At 40.3% G+C, this 18,759-nt stretch overlaps 1 protein-coding gene across 1 annotated transcript; it reads right to left on the bottom strand.

Moving 5' to 3' along the window:
- Positions 1-15,619: 15,619 nt before the first annotated feature.
- Positions 15,620-16,060, bottom strand: LOC138886159 (uncharacterized). The gene has a single exon (XM_070167196.1). The coding sequence runs from the start codon at positions 16,058-16,060 to the stop codon at positions 15,620-15,622; it is 441 nt and encodes a 146-aa protein (XP_070023297.1).
- Between the last annotated feature and the right edge of the window lie 2,699 nt (positions 16,061-18,759).

Below are 18,759 nucleotides of genomic sequence, written 5' to 3'. Positions count from 1 at the left end.
ATTGATATCTTTCTACTTGAACAAGTACTACAAACTCCGATGACCCGTAAATACCTCACAAGGCACACCAATAAGATAGTGCCTCCAAATCTTTAGCACGTAAACAATGGCTGCCAGCTCTATATCATGAATAAGGTAATTCTTCTCATGAACCTTCAGCTATCGTGAAGCATATGCAGTAACCTTGTGATCCTACATCAATATCGCACCAAGACCAACTCGGGATGCATCACAATATACTGTATAGGATCCTGAACCTGTGGGTAACACCAATACCGGTGTCGTAGTCAAAGCTGTCTTGAGCTTTTGAAAACCCGTCTCACACTCGTCCGACCATCTGAATAGGGAACCCTTCTAGGTCAATCTGGTCAACAGGTTTGCTATAGATGAGAAGCCCTTCACAAACCGACAGTAATAACCTGCCAATCCCAAGAAACTCCGGATCTCTATAGCTGATGTGGGTCTAGGCCAATATTTGACTGCCTTAATCTTCTTAGGATCTACTTGATTACCCTCTGTTGATACAACATGCCCCAAGAAAGAGACTTAGTCCAACCAAAACTCGCATTTTGAAAACTTAGCATACAACTAGCTGTCTCTTTGAGTCTGGGCTTGAACAACCAATTCATCAAATCCATGAATGCTATTGGGGCATTTGTCAAGCCAAATGACATCACTAGAAACTCATAATGCCCATACCGAGTCCGAAAAGTTGTCTTAGGGACATCGGGTGCCCTAATCCTCAATTGATGGTAGCCAGCCCTCAAATTGATCTTTGAAAATACTTTGGCACCCTGAAGCTGATCAAATAAGTCATCAATCCTCGACAATGGATACTTGTTCTTGATAGTGACCTTGTGTAACTGTCGATAATATATGCACATTCTCATTGACCCATCCTTCTTCTTTATAAACAACACGGGCGCACCCTAAGGCGAGACAATGGGTCTAATAAAGACCTTATCAAGTAAATCTTGCAACTGCTCCTTCATCTCTTTCAACTCTGACGAGGCCATGCAGTATGGAAGAATAGAATGAGCTGAATGTCTGGAACTAAATCAAACCGTACCTGTGATAACCGCATCAGATAACTCAGCCTCACGCCTTGCTGGAAAAGCATAGGATCGGGGCTGGGGCCCACCACTCTGAACTATATCTCGAGGACTTGCCCTGTCTGGCTGGCCTCCACCTCTAGCGGTCAGACGTCCACCTCTAGATTTCTGACCCCTACCTCTAGCTGGATGAGCGGGAGGTGAAACGCTCGGTGTCGGGACCATGGCACGAGAACCCTGATGCTGAGAACTATTCAATGCTCTAGGGCAAAACTTAGCAATATGCCTCGGATCACCACAAGTATAATGAGATCTCGGCTGATGTGGATGATGACCCTAAAACTGACCATGGCAGCCTAAATAACCAGCCTGAAAACTCTAAAGTAGGGGTGCACTGATAGGAGCTGGTGGTGCACTATAGGCTGGCTGATTAGAATATTGCATATGAGGGCCACGACCACCTGAAGCACCGTGAGAAACCTGAAGTGCTGAATGAAATGGCCTGGGAGGATGGCCTTTGCCAAAAGTACCTCGGCCTCCATATGAGGCCCCCGTTGAATCCACCAGAGTGACGAGGCCTCTTGTCAAACCCTTGACCACTCCCCTGAGCTAAAACCATCTCGACTCACCTGGCAACATTGGCAGCAGTCTGGAAAAACATCTCGCTCCCAGTCTCCTTAGCCATATGCACTCTGATAAGATGAGCGAGTCCCTCAATAAACCTCCTCACCCTCTCTCTCTCTCTCTCTCTCTCTCTCTCGGTAAGAAGTATAAGAAGATCATGATGGGCCAAATCAACAAAACAGGTCTCGTACTGAGTGACGGTCATACTGCCCTATTGGAGATGCTCGAACTATCTGCGATCATCCTCTCTCAGTGTAACAGGAAGGAACTTCTTAAGAAATATCTAAGAGAACTGGTCCCAAGTCAAAGCAGGTGACCCATCCAGTCTAGTCAACACAAAGTCATTTCACCATTTCCTAGCAGACCCTATCATCTGGAACACAGCAAAATCGACCCCTTTGGTCTCCACTATCCCTATGTTTTGCAGCACCTCATGGCAGCGGTCAAGATAATCCTATGGTTCCTCAGAATGTACCCCATTATAATGAACTGGAAAGAGATTGGTGAACTTGTCCAATCTCAATAAGCTCTTAGAGGACATAGCTGATCCCCCAGTGGCCTGTGCCGCAACAACTGGATGAACTACTCCAACTGGCTGAACTACTGGAGTCTAATACTGGGGAGCCATCTGCTCTAGAGTGTGAGTAGCAAGAGTCTATGCTCCTTCTCCAGCCTGGGAGATGGCTGATGCCATGGGAAAAGTGCTTGTCTGAGCGACACTCTCCATAAGGCCTACCAAACGGACCAAAACATCCTGAAGCACGGGGGTAGCAATGAAACCCTTTAGGACCTGAGCTGGTCCTGCTGGAACAGTATGGGCTGGAGCCTCCCCATCAAACTCCACCTGAGGCTCCGCCACTGATGCTACTGCTCAAGCTCTTAGCAAAGCCCAACCCCTGCCTCAGCCTCTAGCATGGCCTCAACCTCGACCTCTGCCCCTCGTAGGAGCTTCCACTGGGGACTCTAGCTGCTGCTCAACTGAAGACACGATACATGTTTCATCAATGCTTGAAACCTAGTGCTCTAATACCAACTTGTCATGACCGGGATTTCCCACCATCGGAACCGTGATGACGCCTAACCTTTCATTTGCTAGGCAAGCCAACCATTAAAGATTAATATGCTAACTCTTAAACAATTCAGTAAATAACAACAATTAAACCATAACAGATTAAAAGAGTACAAAATTTTATAATAACCCAAGTAATTATACACAACTACCTAGAATCGAGTGTTACAATTCACGAACTTCTAAGAGTGACTACAAATAATTGGCTGAAGGAAAGTACAATTCTTTTCAAGTTAAAAGAAATAGTAAATTGAAATAACTGGAAGAAGACTCCAGGGTCTGCGAATGCCGGTAGATCTACCTTGGGTATCCTATGGGATCGAAGTTAACAGCTCAACTCGGGTCAGCAATGTCCCGTACCAAAATCTGCACAGAAAGTGCAGAGTGCAGTATTAGTATAACCGACCCTATATACTAGTAAGTGTCGAGTCTAACCTCGGTGAAGTAGTAACGAGGCTAGGACAAGACACTCCCAAACAAACCTGTGCAGTTTATCAATACATATACACTAATTACAACAACTAAAGAAACAAGAAAAGAAGTATTGGGAAGGGGGCATGCTAAGGGGATTACAAGACAAAGAATTACAACGGAACTGAGAACATGAATAGTCAATATACCTTAAGCAGATAAAAATGGATAAACATAGTAAAGAAAAGTGCAGGATATTACCCTTCGTTCTTTTACTCTCAACCTCACCAGATAAAATAATAGCAACGTGCACGGCATCACCTTTCGTGCTTTTACACTCAACCTCAACTTAATAAATAATAGAAACATGCATGGCATCACCCTTCGTGCTTTATCACTAAACCTCACAATAATAAATAATAGAAACGTGCACGGCATCACCCTTCGTGCTTTATCACTCACCCAGCAAATATTGCACGACATCACCCTTTGTGTTTTAATATATCCCTTACCAAATCAATGAACAATGACAATGGGGAGATAGGAATATCAAGAAGAAATCTTACTTCAACACTTAATTCAACAATACTAACCTCAACTTTGAGTCAATACTCAATAAATACCAAATTCAGTAAAAACATGATAAGAAATTACTCAACATATCGAATAGCTAGTCAAAACATGAACAATCTGATCAAAAGAGTACAACATTTACAAGAATAAGACTCGCTCATATGCTATGACTCGACAACAACACATAGGTAATTGTTACCCCACCTATACGTTGTACTCAATATCCAAACACGTAGAAAATAGGCAAATAATACCTAATCCCTCAAGCCAAGGTTAACCACGACACTTACCTCGCTCCAACGGCCAAACTCAAAGCTCAATCATCGCTTTTCCCTTCACACAAGCCTCCGGACCTATAGAATCTAGCAAATAACCAACCAAACAATTTAATTTAAGCCTTAGGAACTACCCCACGATTGCAAGGAATTCAATTTAGGCCATCTTTTAAAAAGTCAGCAAAAGTCAACACTCAGGCCCGCTTGGTCCAAACCTGAAATTTGGACCAAAACCCGATCACCCATTCACCCCGAGCCCGAATATATAATTTGTTTTGGAATCCGACCTCAATTTGAGGTCTAAATCCCAAAATTTGAAATCCCTAGTTTCTACCCAAAAATCCCCAATTCCACCATGAAAATCTTAGATTCTAGGTTGAAATCTTGTAAAATGAAGTGAAAGATTGAAAGAAACTAATTTAAAATCACTTACCCGTGATTTGTGGAAGAAATGCTCTTCGAAATCACCTCTTGTGCTTTATCTTTTGAAATTTTGAAGAATGGATGAAAAATCCAGCCTAAGTCCCTTTTACACAGCTGCAGATGTTGCATTTGCGACCTGAGTTTCGATATTGCGAAGCTCGCAAATGTGAGAAAGGAATCGCAAATGTGAGCATGTCGCATTTCGGCTTCTGTCACAAAGGTAAACATATTGTTCGCAAATGTAGAATTGGGATCGCAATTGGGACCACCTTCTTCGCAAATGCGATGAGTATCTCGCAAATGCGAAGCTGTCATGCTCGCAAATGCGAACTCTGGTCTCGCAAACGCGAGATCATAGGCTAGTTCCTAAAAGTTGCAGATATCAACAATGTTTAAGTCCAACTTTACTCCATAGCCTGTCTGAAACTCATCCGAGCCCTCGGGGCTCCAAACCAAACATGCACACAAGTCTTAACACATCATACGAACTTTCTCACCCGATCAAATCGCAAAAATAACACCTAAAACTACGAATTTAGCACCAAATCAAATGAGATTTTCAAGAACACTTTTGAAATTTCTATTTTCTCAACCGGACGTCCAAATCACGTCAAACCAACTCCGTTTCTCACCAAATTTCATAGACATGACTTAAATATTATAGTGAACTTGTACCGAGCTCTGGACCAAAATACAGACTCGATACCAACAAGGTCAAACCTTGACAATTTCTTAAAAACCATTAAATTTGTATACTTACAATTTTTAACAAAAATTAATAACTCGGGCTAGGGACCTCCGAATCCTATTCTTGGAATACGCCTAAGTCCCATATTTCGATACGAACCCACCGGGACTGTCAAAATACGAGTCCGGGTCCGTTTACTCAAAATGCTGACTGAAGTCAACTAAATCAACTTTTAAAGGCAACAATTATTATTTTCATCAACTTTCAACATAAAATCTTTCCGGAAACACGCTCGAATTGTGCACGCAAATTGAGGAGGGATAAAATGATGTTTTAATGGCCTTGGAACACAGAATTTGGTTTTAAATCGTAAGATGACCTATCGGGTCATCACAGTATCAGGCCTAATCTCGGTAGAATAGTGACGATGTCATGTCAAGACACCTACTAGGATATAATAACCAGTATGAAAACATAGTAACAATAAATAATGGAAGGCGGAGAAATAACTAATATGAAACAAGTTAATAACATAAACTAATACCTCAATTTTAAGCATAGAGATAACATAAATGAAGCTATTAAAGAGAACGACCAAAGTCAAATACGGATCCAAACTGATAAGACAAGGAAGAATAAAAGCAACAAAAAATATCTCACCAATAACGCTTTACAAAATGGGATAAACGACAAGAATCACGGACGAGGTACCACCTCGTACACAACAAGAATCACAATCGAGGTACCGCCTCGTATTCACATTTCGCTATTTCAATCATAATTTTTTCTTATAACGCCGCATGAGCCTTACATTTAAATAGTTTTGAAAATATTTTTTCGAAATAACTACACGCACTTTAGCCCACCTTATGATGTCGTGTGGATTCAAGTAATTCCCTTACAAGAAACACGCACATAAGTCCCACCTTATGCCACCGCATCCACATTAACCCCTATCCTTATACCGCTACATGAGCATCAATATCACATCACAATAACAAATTGCACCACAAGTGCCTATATTCCACAACTTGCCAAATTTCAACAATATCAATGTTTTTACAACAATAGCTCATGGTTCAACCACAATATGTATAAGAATATCAATAATAACAGTGAATGTAAGTTTCTCAACAAGAAAGATATCTCAACAATTTAACACTCCGGCTCAATGTGATAACGGCTTTCACAACTTCAACACCAATAACACAACAAGGAGAAAGATAATATGTAACCACGATGGTAGAGGTAACATGTAATGATGACTTCAAATAAGTATAGTCAACAATGAAAGAGATACAATATAATAATGACTTCAAATAATGATAAATCTACAAGGGAAAGGATAACATGTAATAATGACTTCAAATAATGATAAATCAATAATAGAAGAGATAACATATAATAATGAAAGAGGAAACAACCTCAACTAAATTGTAAGGGCAAAATATCAAGTAAGATGTTGAACAAGTATTAAAAAAGTCATTTAAAGGCATGTAAGGATAGACTAACACAAGTAAGAGTAGATTGACTATGAGAATTTAGAACATGATATGACAATTCAATTTAAGCATGGAAAGAGTCTAAGTATCCTAAACCATTCAAATACCACATATAAATCGTTTACCCACTCGTCACATTGCGTATACGGGTTCACAAAGCACAAATGATACAATCAATCTCAAATCCTAAGGGGTAGTTCCCTGTGATGACCCGATAGGTCATTTATAGTTTTTCTCTTCATTTTTATATTTCGAGACCTCGAATAGCTCTATTGAGAATTTGTCGATTTGCATGCGCAGTCCGTGTCTTTGTCTGGAAGTTTTTATGAGAAAAATTGATGAAAATGTGAAATTGTGCTTTAAACACCTTTGAGTTGAATACGAACAATGTTTTGTGTAAACGTACTTGGATCATTATTTTGACGTTCCCAGTGGGTCCGTATCGTGATTTGGGTCTTGTTCATATGCCCGGAATCGAATTCGGAAGTCCCTAACTTGATTTAACATAATTTGTTGAAAACTAGCAATTTAAAGGTTTAAAGAATTCCTAAGTTTAACTGTCATTTGACTTAGTTGCTACCTGGACTGAATTTTGGTTCCGAAAATTGGTATAGGTTCATTTCAACATTTATGACTTGTGTGGAAAATTTGGTGCAACATAGAGTTGATTTGATGTGATTCAAAAATCTAGTTGTAAAATTGAAAGTTCTTAAGCTTCTTTTAAAAATTTATTCGTTTTGGTGTCCGATTCGTAGTTCTTGGTGTTATTTTGATGTTTTGATCTCGTGAGTAAGTTCGTATGATGTTATTTCACTTGTGTGCCTATTTGGTTTGGAGCCCTAGAGGCTCGGATGAGTTTCGGATAGGCTACGGATGATTTTGAACTTGGAAGATTGCTGGTTTTTGAGCTCTGTTGGTGTCTTGTGCATCCTTCTTTGTGATTGCGAAGAGTAACTGGGGCTAGGGAAGGATTTACCCTACGTGAACACGGGGAACAGGTTGCGAACACAAAGCTTTGGAGGGATTACCCTTCGCGAACGCGACCACCCATACGCAAACACGAAGGTTTGTGGGATTATCTGGGAACTGGGCTGGTGTTCTACGCGAACACATTCATTGGTTTGCGAATGCAAAGACCATTTGGGCCGCAGTGCTTCGCGATCGCGTTAGTTCCTTTGCGAACACGGTGAAGACCTGATGCTAGTGATATAAAATGTCCCCTATACGGGATTTTCCTCACTTTTCACTATCTTCACATTAGAGCTCGGCCCAAAGGCAAATTTTGAAAATAAATTTCTTCACCATATCATAGGTTAGTATAATTTAACTCGTTTTCTTCCGCTTCCATCAACACCCATTAATTTCTAACCTTAATCTATGCTCTTTCATGGAAGGAAATTAGGGATTTGAGAAGAATTGAGGGGGGGGGATTGTAAAAATTGAGATTTAGACCTAGAACTGAAGTCGAATTTCGTAATTGCATAATCGGGCTCGGAAGTGAATGGGTAATTAGGTTTTGGTCTGAATCTCAGGTTTTGACTAAGGGGGCACAGGGTTAACTTTTGTTGACTTTTTAGGAAAAGTGTAAAAATATTAGCTTTATATATTGTAATTGATTTTCCTCGCATTTTTTGCTAATATTAAGTCGATTGTAGTTAGATTCGGTTGGTTCGGAGGCGAATTTTAAAGAAAAGGCCCCGGTTGAGCTTTTATTTGCTTGCAGAGCGAGGTAAGTATTGAGTCTAACCTTGATTTGAGGGAATTAGGAACCCTTGAACTATGTGTTATGTGAATTACATAAGTGGCGGCGTATATGCAAGGTGACGAGTGTATATACTCCATCAAAATAATAATTTCCATGATTTCCCGTATTTTATTGATTATGTTATTCCATGTCCTAACTGTTACATGCTTTAATTGCTTCCTATGCCTTAACTTGCTACTTGTCATTTATTACTCTCGTATTGAAATGTGAGTTTCTTCCATGCTTCCATGATTAATTGTTACTTGCCTTAATTGTTTTACTTGCACACTTTAACTGTCATATATTTGGCTTGTCATGTTGCTTTATATTAATTGTAGCATTCCTTGATTTGGTACGGGGTTCCTTATTGCTTTGCTTTCATATTCTTTAGATGTAAAAATTCTTGTGAATGGAGTTGTTGAATTGATTATATTTATTGATTTTATCTATGGATCGGGTTGTATGCCGTAACGGATGGAATAAGGGAGGATTGATATTGATATGGTGTGATCGGATTGCACGCTGTAACGGATTTTATATGTGATTTTTATATGGTGAAATAAGGGAGGAATATGATATTGATTCTTATTATATGGTGGGATCAGGTCGTGTGCCTCAATGGATTTTACACGTTATTCTTGATATTGATATAGTGGAATAAGGGAGGATTGTGTTGTAGGGTGGGATCGAGTTGAGAGACACAATGGATTTTGTGTGTTGTACTCATGGTGGAATTGTGATAACTTTCAGTATGTTCATATGAGATTCTGAGGACTGATATTCTGTCACGCCCCGAACCATGGTCTAGGCGTAACACGGAACTCGGTGCCTGACTGCATGTGACCGAGCGAACCAACTGCATGGCTGGATCAACACGTGGTATAACTATGAGCTAGAGGTAAATATAAAACATGGTAATCTACTAAGGAGTCTGACTGAAATGCCATAGATGCGGAAAATACTGAAAGGTCTACCAGTATAAACAAGTAGCCGACAAGGCTAACACATGAAATCCTGCTAATATCTGACTGACTAGGTTATAGTCTACGAAGCCTCTAAAGATATACTAAAAATACTAACTGTTTACCGGAACAAGGTCCCTGGTATACCTTATTAACTGAAATACTATAATGAATAAAACAAAAGAGAGATAAGGCCCCGGAAGACTGGGGCTCACCAATAGCTAATACGAGATGTCCTAGCAAGTAGAATCGTCAACCTGAAAATCGTTACCTGCATCGCGAGATACAGGCCCCGGGTAAAAGGGACGTCAGTACATTTGAATTGTACTGGTATGTAAAATAGCTGAACAAAAGAACAGTAAATACAGAAACTAAAACTGAATTGTTGGCTGATAAACTAATAACTGAACAAGTAAGGATGTGAATACTCCCTCTTCTGAATGATGAACAACCTATTTAACTGAATATTAAACTGCGGCCTCAGGCCCAATATGTATGTATATATATGTGTGTGCACACTGCAGCCTCGGGCCCAAGTATACTTATACATAACTGCGACCTCAGGTTCAAAATGCATAAAGCATAAACTGCGGCCTCAGGCCCAAATACAGGTGTTCAACCTTCAAGAATATAAAATCAGGAACTGAGAATCATATTACAATACATGATACTGAAATAATGAGCCATACCAAGTTACATGATACTGGATTAGTGATAGGATTAGACTGAGATGAGTATTCATAATAAGTTGATTTATCATAACTGAAACTCATAGAATATTGAATGATTATGAGACTATGCCATCTAGAGAATAGAAGTTTTACTACTATTCAAGGAACTGAGGCATAGTTATTTTTTGAGGAAACTGGTAATGGTCATAATAAATGGGACGTATGGAGAATCATGGACATTCCCAAACGTAAAGATTTAGCCTTGCATACCTTAACTTCCTGCCCTTGAGCGTAATACAATGTTTGTCAACTCTTTCAACTTTAATCTATAGCAATACAAGTCAAAGGGATTCCATATTAACTATGATGCTCATGTTTTTGTCACTCAAGCATTTTATCAAACACTTGGTCAAAATAAAGCTTCATAGTCCTTATTAATGGTGTCTCTACACCCAACAATCCATTCTCTTGTTCCTAGATAAATTTTAAAGTCTCAAATGATTATATCAACATTATTCTTCATCACCCATAATGTAAACAACACCCTTTATCCAATAATCAACACTCAACACCCCAATCCTATAATCGTTCATGCTTTTCTATCAAACTCATCAACTCATATCTCATGAACTAGGGTTTATAATCATTAAACAAATGCTAGAATCAATTAGAGGGTGAAGACATTACCTTTTTGAAGTTCAAACCCTTTGAATTCGAGTTCTAGGCTTCCTTCTCTCAATAATGATGTCCCAATCGAATATCTAATGATATGGAGGGTTTACCCATGTTAATAAGATATTGGAAAATTGAAATTAACTTAGAATCGCCATTAGAGCTTACCTTGGATGGTGGAAGGACCCTTAAGGAGTTAGGTTTTTGAGAGTTCCTCTTTCTAGAGCAAGTTTTTATATTTTGGGGCTGTGGGAGACAAAATATAGCTTTAAAACGACCCCCCACTAGTGCGCCCGTGCATCTGGAGGCCTTCCCATGCTACTGACCACGCTAAATGGGAATAACACTGCCTCAAAATTAGCGCGGCCCCGCTTAGGGCGCGCTACCGGCGCGCATATCGCATACCGTTCTGTAAAACGCATATAACATTTTGCACAGAGATTCGTGTGGGCTCCATAATATATCGTTGGAAATCTATTTCAATGGCCTACGACTTTCATGCTTTGAGATTTCCCAAATTCCTTACTTATTTTCACTAAAACCTGTTAGAATACAAACCTTCTGCAAACTTAGTCGATTTTGTCAAATCTTATGCACCTCACTTTCCATCTTGATTTTGAAATAACTATTTTCACCCATAATCATCCCGATGGGACTTTACATGTTCAAGGTATAACCTTACCACTCATTTAAAACATTCACACCTAAGCCGAATTTACGGGGTGTTACATTATCTCCCCCTTGGAATCATTCGTCCTCGAATGATGGTCCTGGATGCAACTACAGCTATATATGGACATTAAACGGGTGTGATGGGGATATGAGGATACTGAAATATCATGAATACATTTATATCAAACTGAACGAGCACGTGATCACTAAATACTAAGCTGAGTGAATGCTAAAGGACATGGAGATTATAATATAAGGCCTGAATGAAAAGGTTAATTACCTTCTACATTTTCCTTTTGCTCTTCAAAGAGATGGGGATATCTGTACTTCATGTCCTCCTTGGCTTCCCATGTAGCCTCTTTAACCTTTTGGTTCCTCCAAAGCACTTTTACTGAAGTAATTTCCTTAGTTCTGAGCTTGCGGATTTGTCGATCAAGAATAGCCACTGGAATTTCCTCATAAGACAGACTGTCTTTAATCCCTATAATCTCCGTAGGAACCACAAGTGACGGGTCTCCCATGAATTTCTTCAACATGGACACATGAAACACTAGGTGTACAGCAGCTAGTTCTTGTGGCAATTCTAACTCATAAGCCACCTGTCCGATCCTTCGCAGGATTCTATATGGACCAATATAGCGGGGACTAAGCTTCCCCTTCTTCCCAAATATCATAACGCCTTTCATGGGCGATACTTTCAGAAACACCCAATCATCAACTTGAAACTCTAAATCTCTACGCCGCACGTCTGAATAGAACTTTTGGCGACTTTGAGCCGTCTTCAAATGCCTTTGTATCAAGTTGTATTTCTCCATAGTCTGATATACCAAATCGGGTCCTAACAACTCCGCTTCTCCGACTTCAAACCAACCAATTGGTGATCTACACCTTCGCCCATACAGAGCTTCGTACGGTGCCATCTTGATACTAGAGTGATAGCTGTTATTGTAAGCAAACTCAATGAGAGGCAGATGATCGTCCCAATTACCTTTAAAATCAATAACACGCGCCCTCAACATATCCTCCAGAGTTTGAATGGTGCGTTTCGCCTGTCCATCTGTCTGAGGATGAAAAGCGGTGTTGAGGTTCACCCTTGTGCCCAATCCCTTCTGAAAGGATTTCCAAAAGTTTGCTGTGAACTGAGCACCACGATCTGAGATAATGGACAAAGGAGTCCCATGCAATCAGGAAATTTCTTTGATATACAACTTGACATAATCCTCGGCTGAATCTGTAGTCTTCACTGGCAAGAAGTGAGCTGACTTGGTAAGTCGGTCTACAATCACCAAATCGAATCGTGCTTCCGTAACGAGCGAGGTAGACCTGTTATGAAGTCCATGTTTATCATCTCCCATTTCCAAATGGGAATTTCTATATTCTGAGTTAAACCGCCAGGCCTCTGGTGTTCGACTTTCACCTGCTGGCAATTTGGACACCTAGCCACGATATCTGCTATACTCTTTTTCATATCGTTCCACCACTAAACCTCCTTAAGATCGTGATACATCTTAGTGGAACCTGGGTGAATAGAATACCTGGAATTGTGGGCTTTTGACATAATCCGCTCTCTGATCCCATCTACGTTTGGAACGCATAGTCTGCCTCTGTATCTCAAGGTACCATCATCTCCCCCTTGTTCAAAAGCCATAGTCTTGTGTTTGTGAATTCCCACCTTCGGCTACAATATGTAGGGATCACTGAACTGTTTTTCTTTTACTTCGGCTACTAAGGAGGATTCAACCCTGTTCTGGAGAACAACACCACCATCTTCGGAGTCCAAAAGTCAAACTCCTAGATTTTCTAAGCGGTGGACTTCCTTCATCATAGTTCGCTTGTCTACCTCAACGTGAGCTAAGTTGCCCATAGAACGCCGACTGAGAGCATCAGCTACAACATTTGCTTTCCCCGGATGATAGAGGATATCAACATCATAATCTTTAAGTAATTCGGGCCACATTCTCTGACGTAGATTTAATTCTCTTTGCTTGAAGATGTACTGGAGACTCTTGTGATCTGTAAAAATGTCAACATGTACCCCATACAGATAATGGTGCCAGATCTTAAGCGAGAACACCACAGCTGCTAATTCAAGGTCATGAGTAGGATAATTCTTCTCATGAGCCTTGAGCTATCTCGACGCGTAGGCTATGACTTTACCGTGCTGCATTAACACACACCCATGACCAACCCCTAAAGCATCACAATAAACAACGAACCCTTCGGTTCCTTCTGGTAGTGTCAGGACTGGAGCTGAAGTTAGCCTTTTCTTTAACTCCTCAAAACTTTTCTTGCACGCGTGTGACCATTGAAACTTGACTTTCTTATGAGTTAATCTAGTTAAAGGGGACGAGATAGAAGAAAATCCCTCTACAAAATGCCTATAATAGCCCGCTAGACCCAAGAAACTTCTTATATCGGATACTGAGGTGGGTCTAGGCCAATTCTTCACTGCCTCTATTTTCTGAGAGTCCACCTTCATGCCTTCCCCTGAGATAACATGGCCCAAAACACTACTAATTTCAACCAGAATTCACACTTAGAAAATTTTGCATATAGCTTGTGATCCTGCAGTGTCTACAACACAATTCTGAGATGTTCTACATGGTCAGTATCGCTACGGGAATAAATCAAGATGTCATCAATAAACACGATACAAACAAATCAAGATAAGGCTTGAAGACCCTATTCATAAGGTCCATGAAAGCTACTGGTGCATTCGTTAAACCAAATGACATTACTAGGAATTCAAAATGCACATATCGAGTCCTAAAAGCTATTTTTGGAATATCAACTTCCTTAACCTTCAACTGATGGTATCCCGATCTGAGGTCAATCTTGGAAAAACACTGGGCATCCTGAAGTTGATCAAATAAATCATCTATTTTGGGAAGCGGGTACTTGTTCTTGATGGTGACTTTATTCAACTGACGATAGTCAATGCACATACGCAAAGACCCATCCTTCTTTCGGACAAACAAGGCCAGTGCACCCCAAGGTGAGACACTTGGCCTTATAAATCCCTTATCTAGAAGATCTTTCAACTGGACTTTTAACTCTTTTAACTCTGTTGGAGCCATTCTATAAGGCGGAATAGATATCGGCTTAGTGTCTGGAAGTAGATCAATTCCAAAGTCAATCTCCCTATCGGGAGGGACTCCAGGGAGATCTTCGGGAAACACTTCTGGAAACTCATTTACAATTGGTACCGACTGGAGAGTGGGGATCTGAGCGTCTGCATCCTTAACTCGAACCAGGTGATAGATATATCCCTTGGAGATCATCTTTCTGGCTTTAAGATAGGAAATAAACCTACCCCTAGGTGCTACTGCATCACCCTTCCATTCTAAGACTGGTTCACCAGGAAATTCAAAACTTACTATTTTGGTTCTACAACCCACTTTGGAATAACATGACTAACCAATCCATGCCAATGATCACATCGAAGTCTAACATCTCCAATTCTACTAAGTCTGCTACAGTAAGACGATGATGCACTTTGACTGGACATCCCCTATAGATACACCTTACTATAACTGATTCTCCAACTGGAGTGGACACTTCAAAGGGTTCACACAACTTTTCTGGTTCTATCCTAAATTTCTTTACAATATATGGGGTTACATAAGATAGGGTGGATCCCGGATCTATAAGAGCATAGACATCAAAAGTGAATATTGTTAGCATACTTGTGACAACATCTCCACGAGCCTCTGTATCCTGACGGTCTGCCAGTGCATACAAGCGGTTTCGACCACCGCCTGTAGTATTATACTTTGCTGCACCGCGCCCTTGTTGGGCTTGAGAGTTATTATGGGCTGCTGATTAGTGGACTAAGCTACATTTCCTCCATTGTTCTGCTTTGCTGATGGACAATTCCTCAAGAAGGCCCTGCTGACCGCACCCAAAGCAACCATTTTTGCCCAAACGACACAACCCTGGGTGCCTCTTACCACACGTGTTGCAAATAGGGTAACCAGGGACTCTGTAACCCACACTAGCCTGTGATTATGCGTTTGTTGTTCTAAAATTATGGTTTTTCTTGTTAAACTTTGACCTCTGAACCGGTGCACTAGCTGAAGATGGAGAAAGTCCTAATTTTGATTGCTTGAAAAACTGGTGATTTCCTCCTTCTTGAGATCCCCCATGGTTGAAATTTCCTGCAGACTTAGCTCTCTTGCTGAATTCCCTCTCCTTCTCTCTCCGTAGAAGTCCTTCTTCCTTCAACCTGTCTTCGTTCCCTTGAACAAAGGCAACCATCTTAGTGATGGTCATGTCATTATTCTAAGCAGCTATATTAGCATCAACAAACAAATCATCTGAAAGCCCCAAAACAAACCGCCTAACTCTGGCCCTCATATCGCATACCACTTCCGGAGCATACTTGGACAGAGAGATGAACTTGAGGTAGTACTCATTCACACTCATATCATTCTGTCTGAGTCTCTCAAACTCCAAAACCTTAGCTTCCAAGACCTCAATAAGTAGAAAGTGCTCAAGGAACGCATCTGCAAACTCCATCCAAGTAGTAGGATCCGTATCCTCCCCTCGAGACTCTTCCCATGTTTCATACCAAGTGTTGGCAACATCCTTTAGCTGGTATGCAGCAAGCTCTGCTGCCTCAGTGTTTGTAGCATGCATCACTCGAAATATTTTCTGAACCTCATCAATGAAGTTTTGCGGATCCTCATCCTTTTTGGACCCCGTGAAGACGGGAGGTTTCATGTTGAGAAATTCCCTAGACCTGGAACTACCCGTCTCATGTACATCACTTGTTCCCTACCTTTGAGTCTGAGTAGCAACAATCTGAGTGAGCAACTGGATAGCTCCCCTGACATCCATGTCTGAAACACTGGGCACTGAGCTTGGTGCAACCCCCTGGGCCGAAGTGTCCTCCTCCTGAGCATCATTAGTTGTGGCCCCCTGGCTAGTAGCTGAGGCCCTTCTGGTGTACTTTCTTTTAGCAGGCATTTTTCTGAAATACGCAATTCGCACGGGTTAGAAAGATTCATGAAAGCATAGCTCTAACTACACGATCTAGAGTATGAAAGAAATGGAACAATCCAAGATGTCTTGGTGGTCAACTATTTACATGTGTGGCGCGCATACACACTAAAAGAGACCCCACTGGACCTGGCTTCATAAACTCCCTAGGACTCTTGAACCTAGGGCTCTGATACCAAGCTTTTTCACGCCCCGAACCATGGTCTTGGCGTAACACGACACTCGGTGCCTGACTGCATGTGACCGAGCGAACCAACTGCATGGCTGGATCAACACGTGGTATAACTATGAGCTAGAGGTAAATATAAAACATGGTAATCTACTAAGGAGTCTGACTGAAATACCATAGATGCGGAAAATACTGAAAGGTCTGCCAGTATAAACAAATAGCCGACAAGGCTAACATATGAAAGCCTGCTAATATCTGACTGACTGGGTTATAGTTTACGAAGCCTCTAAAGATATACTGAAAATACTAATTGTTTACCGGGACAAGGTCCCCGGTATACCTTATTAACTAAAATACTATAATGACTAAAAAAATAGAGATAAGGCCCCGGAAGACTGGGGCTCACCAATAGCTAATACCAGATGTCCTAGCAAGAAGAATCATCAACCTGAAAATTGTTACCTGCATCGCGAGATACAGGCCTCGAGCAAAAGGGACGTCAGTACATTTGAATTGTACTGGTATGTAAAATAGCTGAACAAAAGAACTATAAACACTAAAACTGAAACTGAACTGTTGGTTGATAAACTGATAACTGAACAAGGAAGTAAGGATGTGAATACTCCCTCTTCTGAATGATGAACAACTTGTTTAACTGAATATTAAACTGCTGCCTCAGGCCCTATATATATATATATATATATATATATATATATATATATATATATATATGCACAACTGCAGCCTCGAGCCCAAGTATACGTATACCTAACTGCAATCTCAGGTCCAAAATGCATAAAGCATAAACAGCAGCCTCAGGCCCAAATACAGGTGTTCAACATTCAAGAATATAAAATCTGGAACTGAGAATTATATTACAACACATGATACTGAAATAATGAGCCATACCAAGTTACATGATACTGGATTAGTGATAGGATTAGACTGAGATGACTATTCATAATAAGTTGATATATCATAACTGAAACTCATAGAATATCGATTGATTATGAGACTATGCCATCTAGAGAATAGAAGTTCTACTACTATTCAGGGAATTGAGGCATAGTTATTTTCTAAGGAAACTGGTAATGGTCATAATGAATGGGACGTAGGGAGAATCATGGACATTCCCAAACGTAAAGAGTTAGCCTTACATACCTTAACTTCCTGCCCTTGAGTGTAATACAATGTTCGTCAACCCTTTCAACTTTAATCTATAGCAATACAAGTCAAAGGGATTCCATATTAGCTATGATGCTCATGTTTTGGTCATTTAAGCATTTTATCAAACACTTGGTTGAAATAAAGCTTCATATTCCTTATTAATAATGTCTCTACACCCAACAACCCATTCTCTTGTTCCTTGATAAATTTTAAAGTCTTAAATAATTATATCAACATTATTCTTCATCACCCATAATGTAAACAACACCCTTATCCAATAATCAACACTCAACACCCCAATCCTATAATCGTTCACGCTTTTCTATCAAACTCATCAACTCATATCTCATGAACTAGGATTTATAATCATTAAACAAATGCCAGAATCAATTAAGACATTACCTTTTTGAAGTTCAAACCCTTTGAATTCAAGTTCTAGGCTTCCTTATCTCAACAATGATGTCTTAATCGAATATCTAATGATATGGAGGGTTTACCCATGTTAATAAGATGTTGATAAATTGAAATTAACTTAGAATCACCATTAGAACTTACCTTGGGTGGTGGAAGGACCCTTAAGGAGTTAGGTTTTTGAGAGTTCCTCTTTCTAGAGCAAGTTTTTATGTTTTGGGCCTGTGGGGGACAAAATATAGCTTTAAAACGACCCCCCACTAGTGCTCTCGCACATCTGGAGGCCTGCCCGCACTACTGACCGCGCTAAATGGTAGTAACACTGCCTCAAAATTAGAGCGGTCGCACTAAGGGAGTGCTACCGGCGCGCATATCGCATAATGTTCTGTAAAATGCGTATAATGTTTTGCACAAAGATCCGTTTAGGCTCTATAATATATCATTGGAAATCTATTTCAATGTCCTACAACTTTCATGCTTTGAGTTTTCCTAAATTCCTTACTCATTTTCACTAAAACCTGCTGGAATACGAACCTTTTACAAACTTTGTCGATTTTGTCAAATCTTATGCACCTCACTTTCCATCTTGATTTTGAAATAACTATTTTCATCCATAATCATCCCGATGGGACTTTTACATGTTCAAGTTATAACCTTACCACTCATTTAACAC

The sequence above is a fragment of the Nicotiana sylvestris genome, chromosome 2 (genome assembly GCF_000393655.2).
Source record: "Nicotiana sylvestris chromosome 2, ASM39365v2, whole genome shotgun sequence".
Taxonomy (NCBI): Eukaryota; Viridiplantae; Streptophyta; class Magnoliopsida; order Solanales; family Solanaceae; genus Nicotiana; species Nicotiana sylvestris.
Note: the sequence above shows the minus strand (reverse complement) of the source record. Positions and strands in the feature narration are given on the sequence as shown.

Bases quoted from the DNA above. Each gene is read 5' to 3' on its own strand.
- LOC138886159 (XM_070167196.1), bottom strand. From the start codon at position 16,060: ATGAAACCTCCCGTCTTCACGGGGTCCAAAAAGGATGAGGATCCGCAA.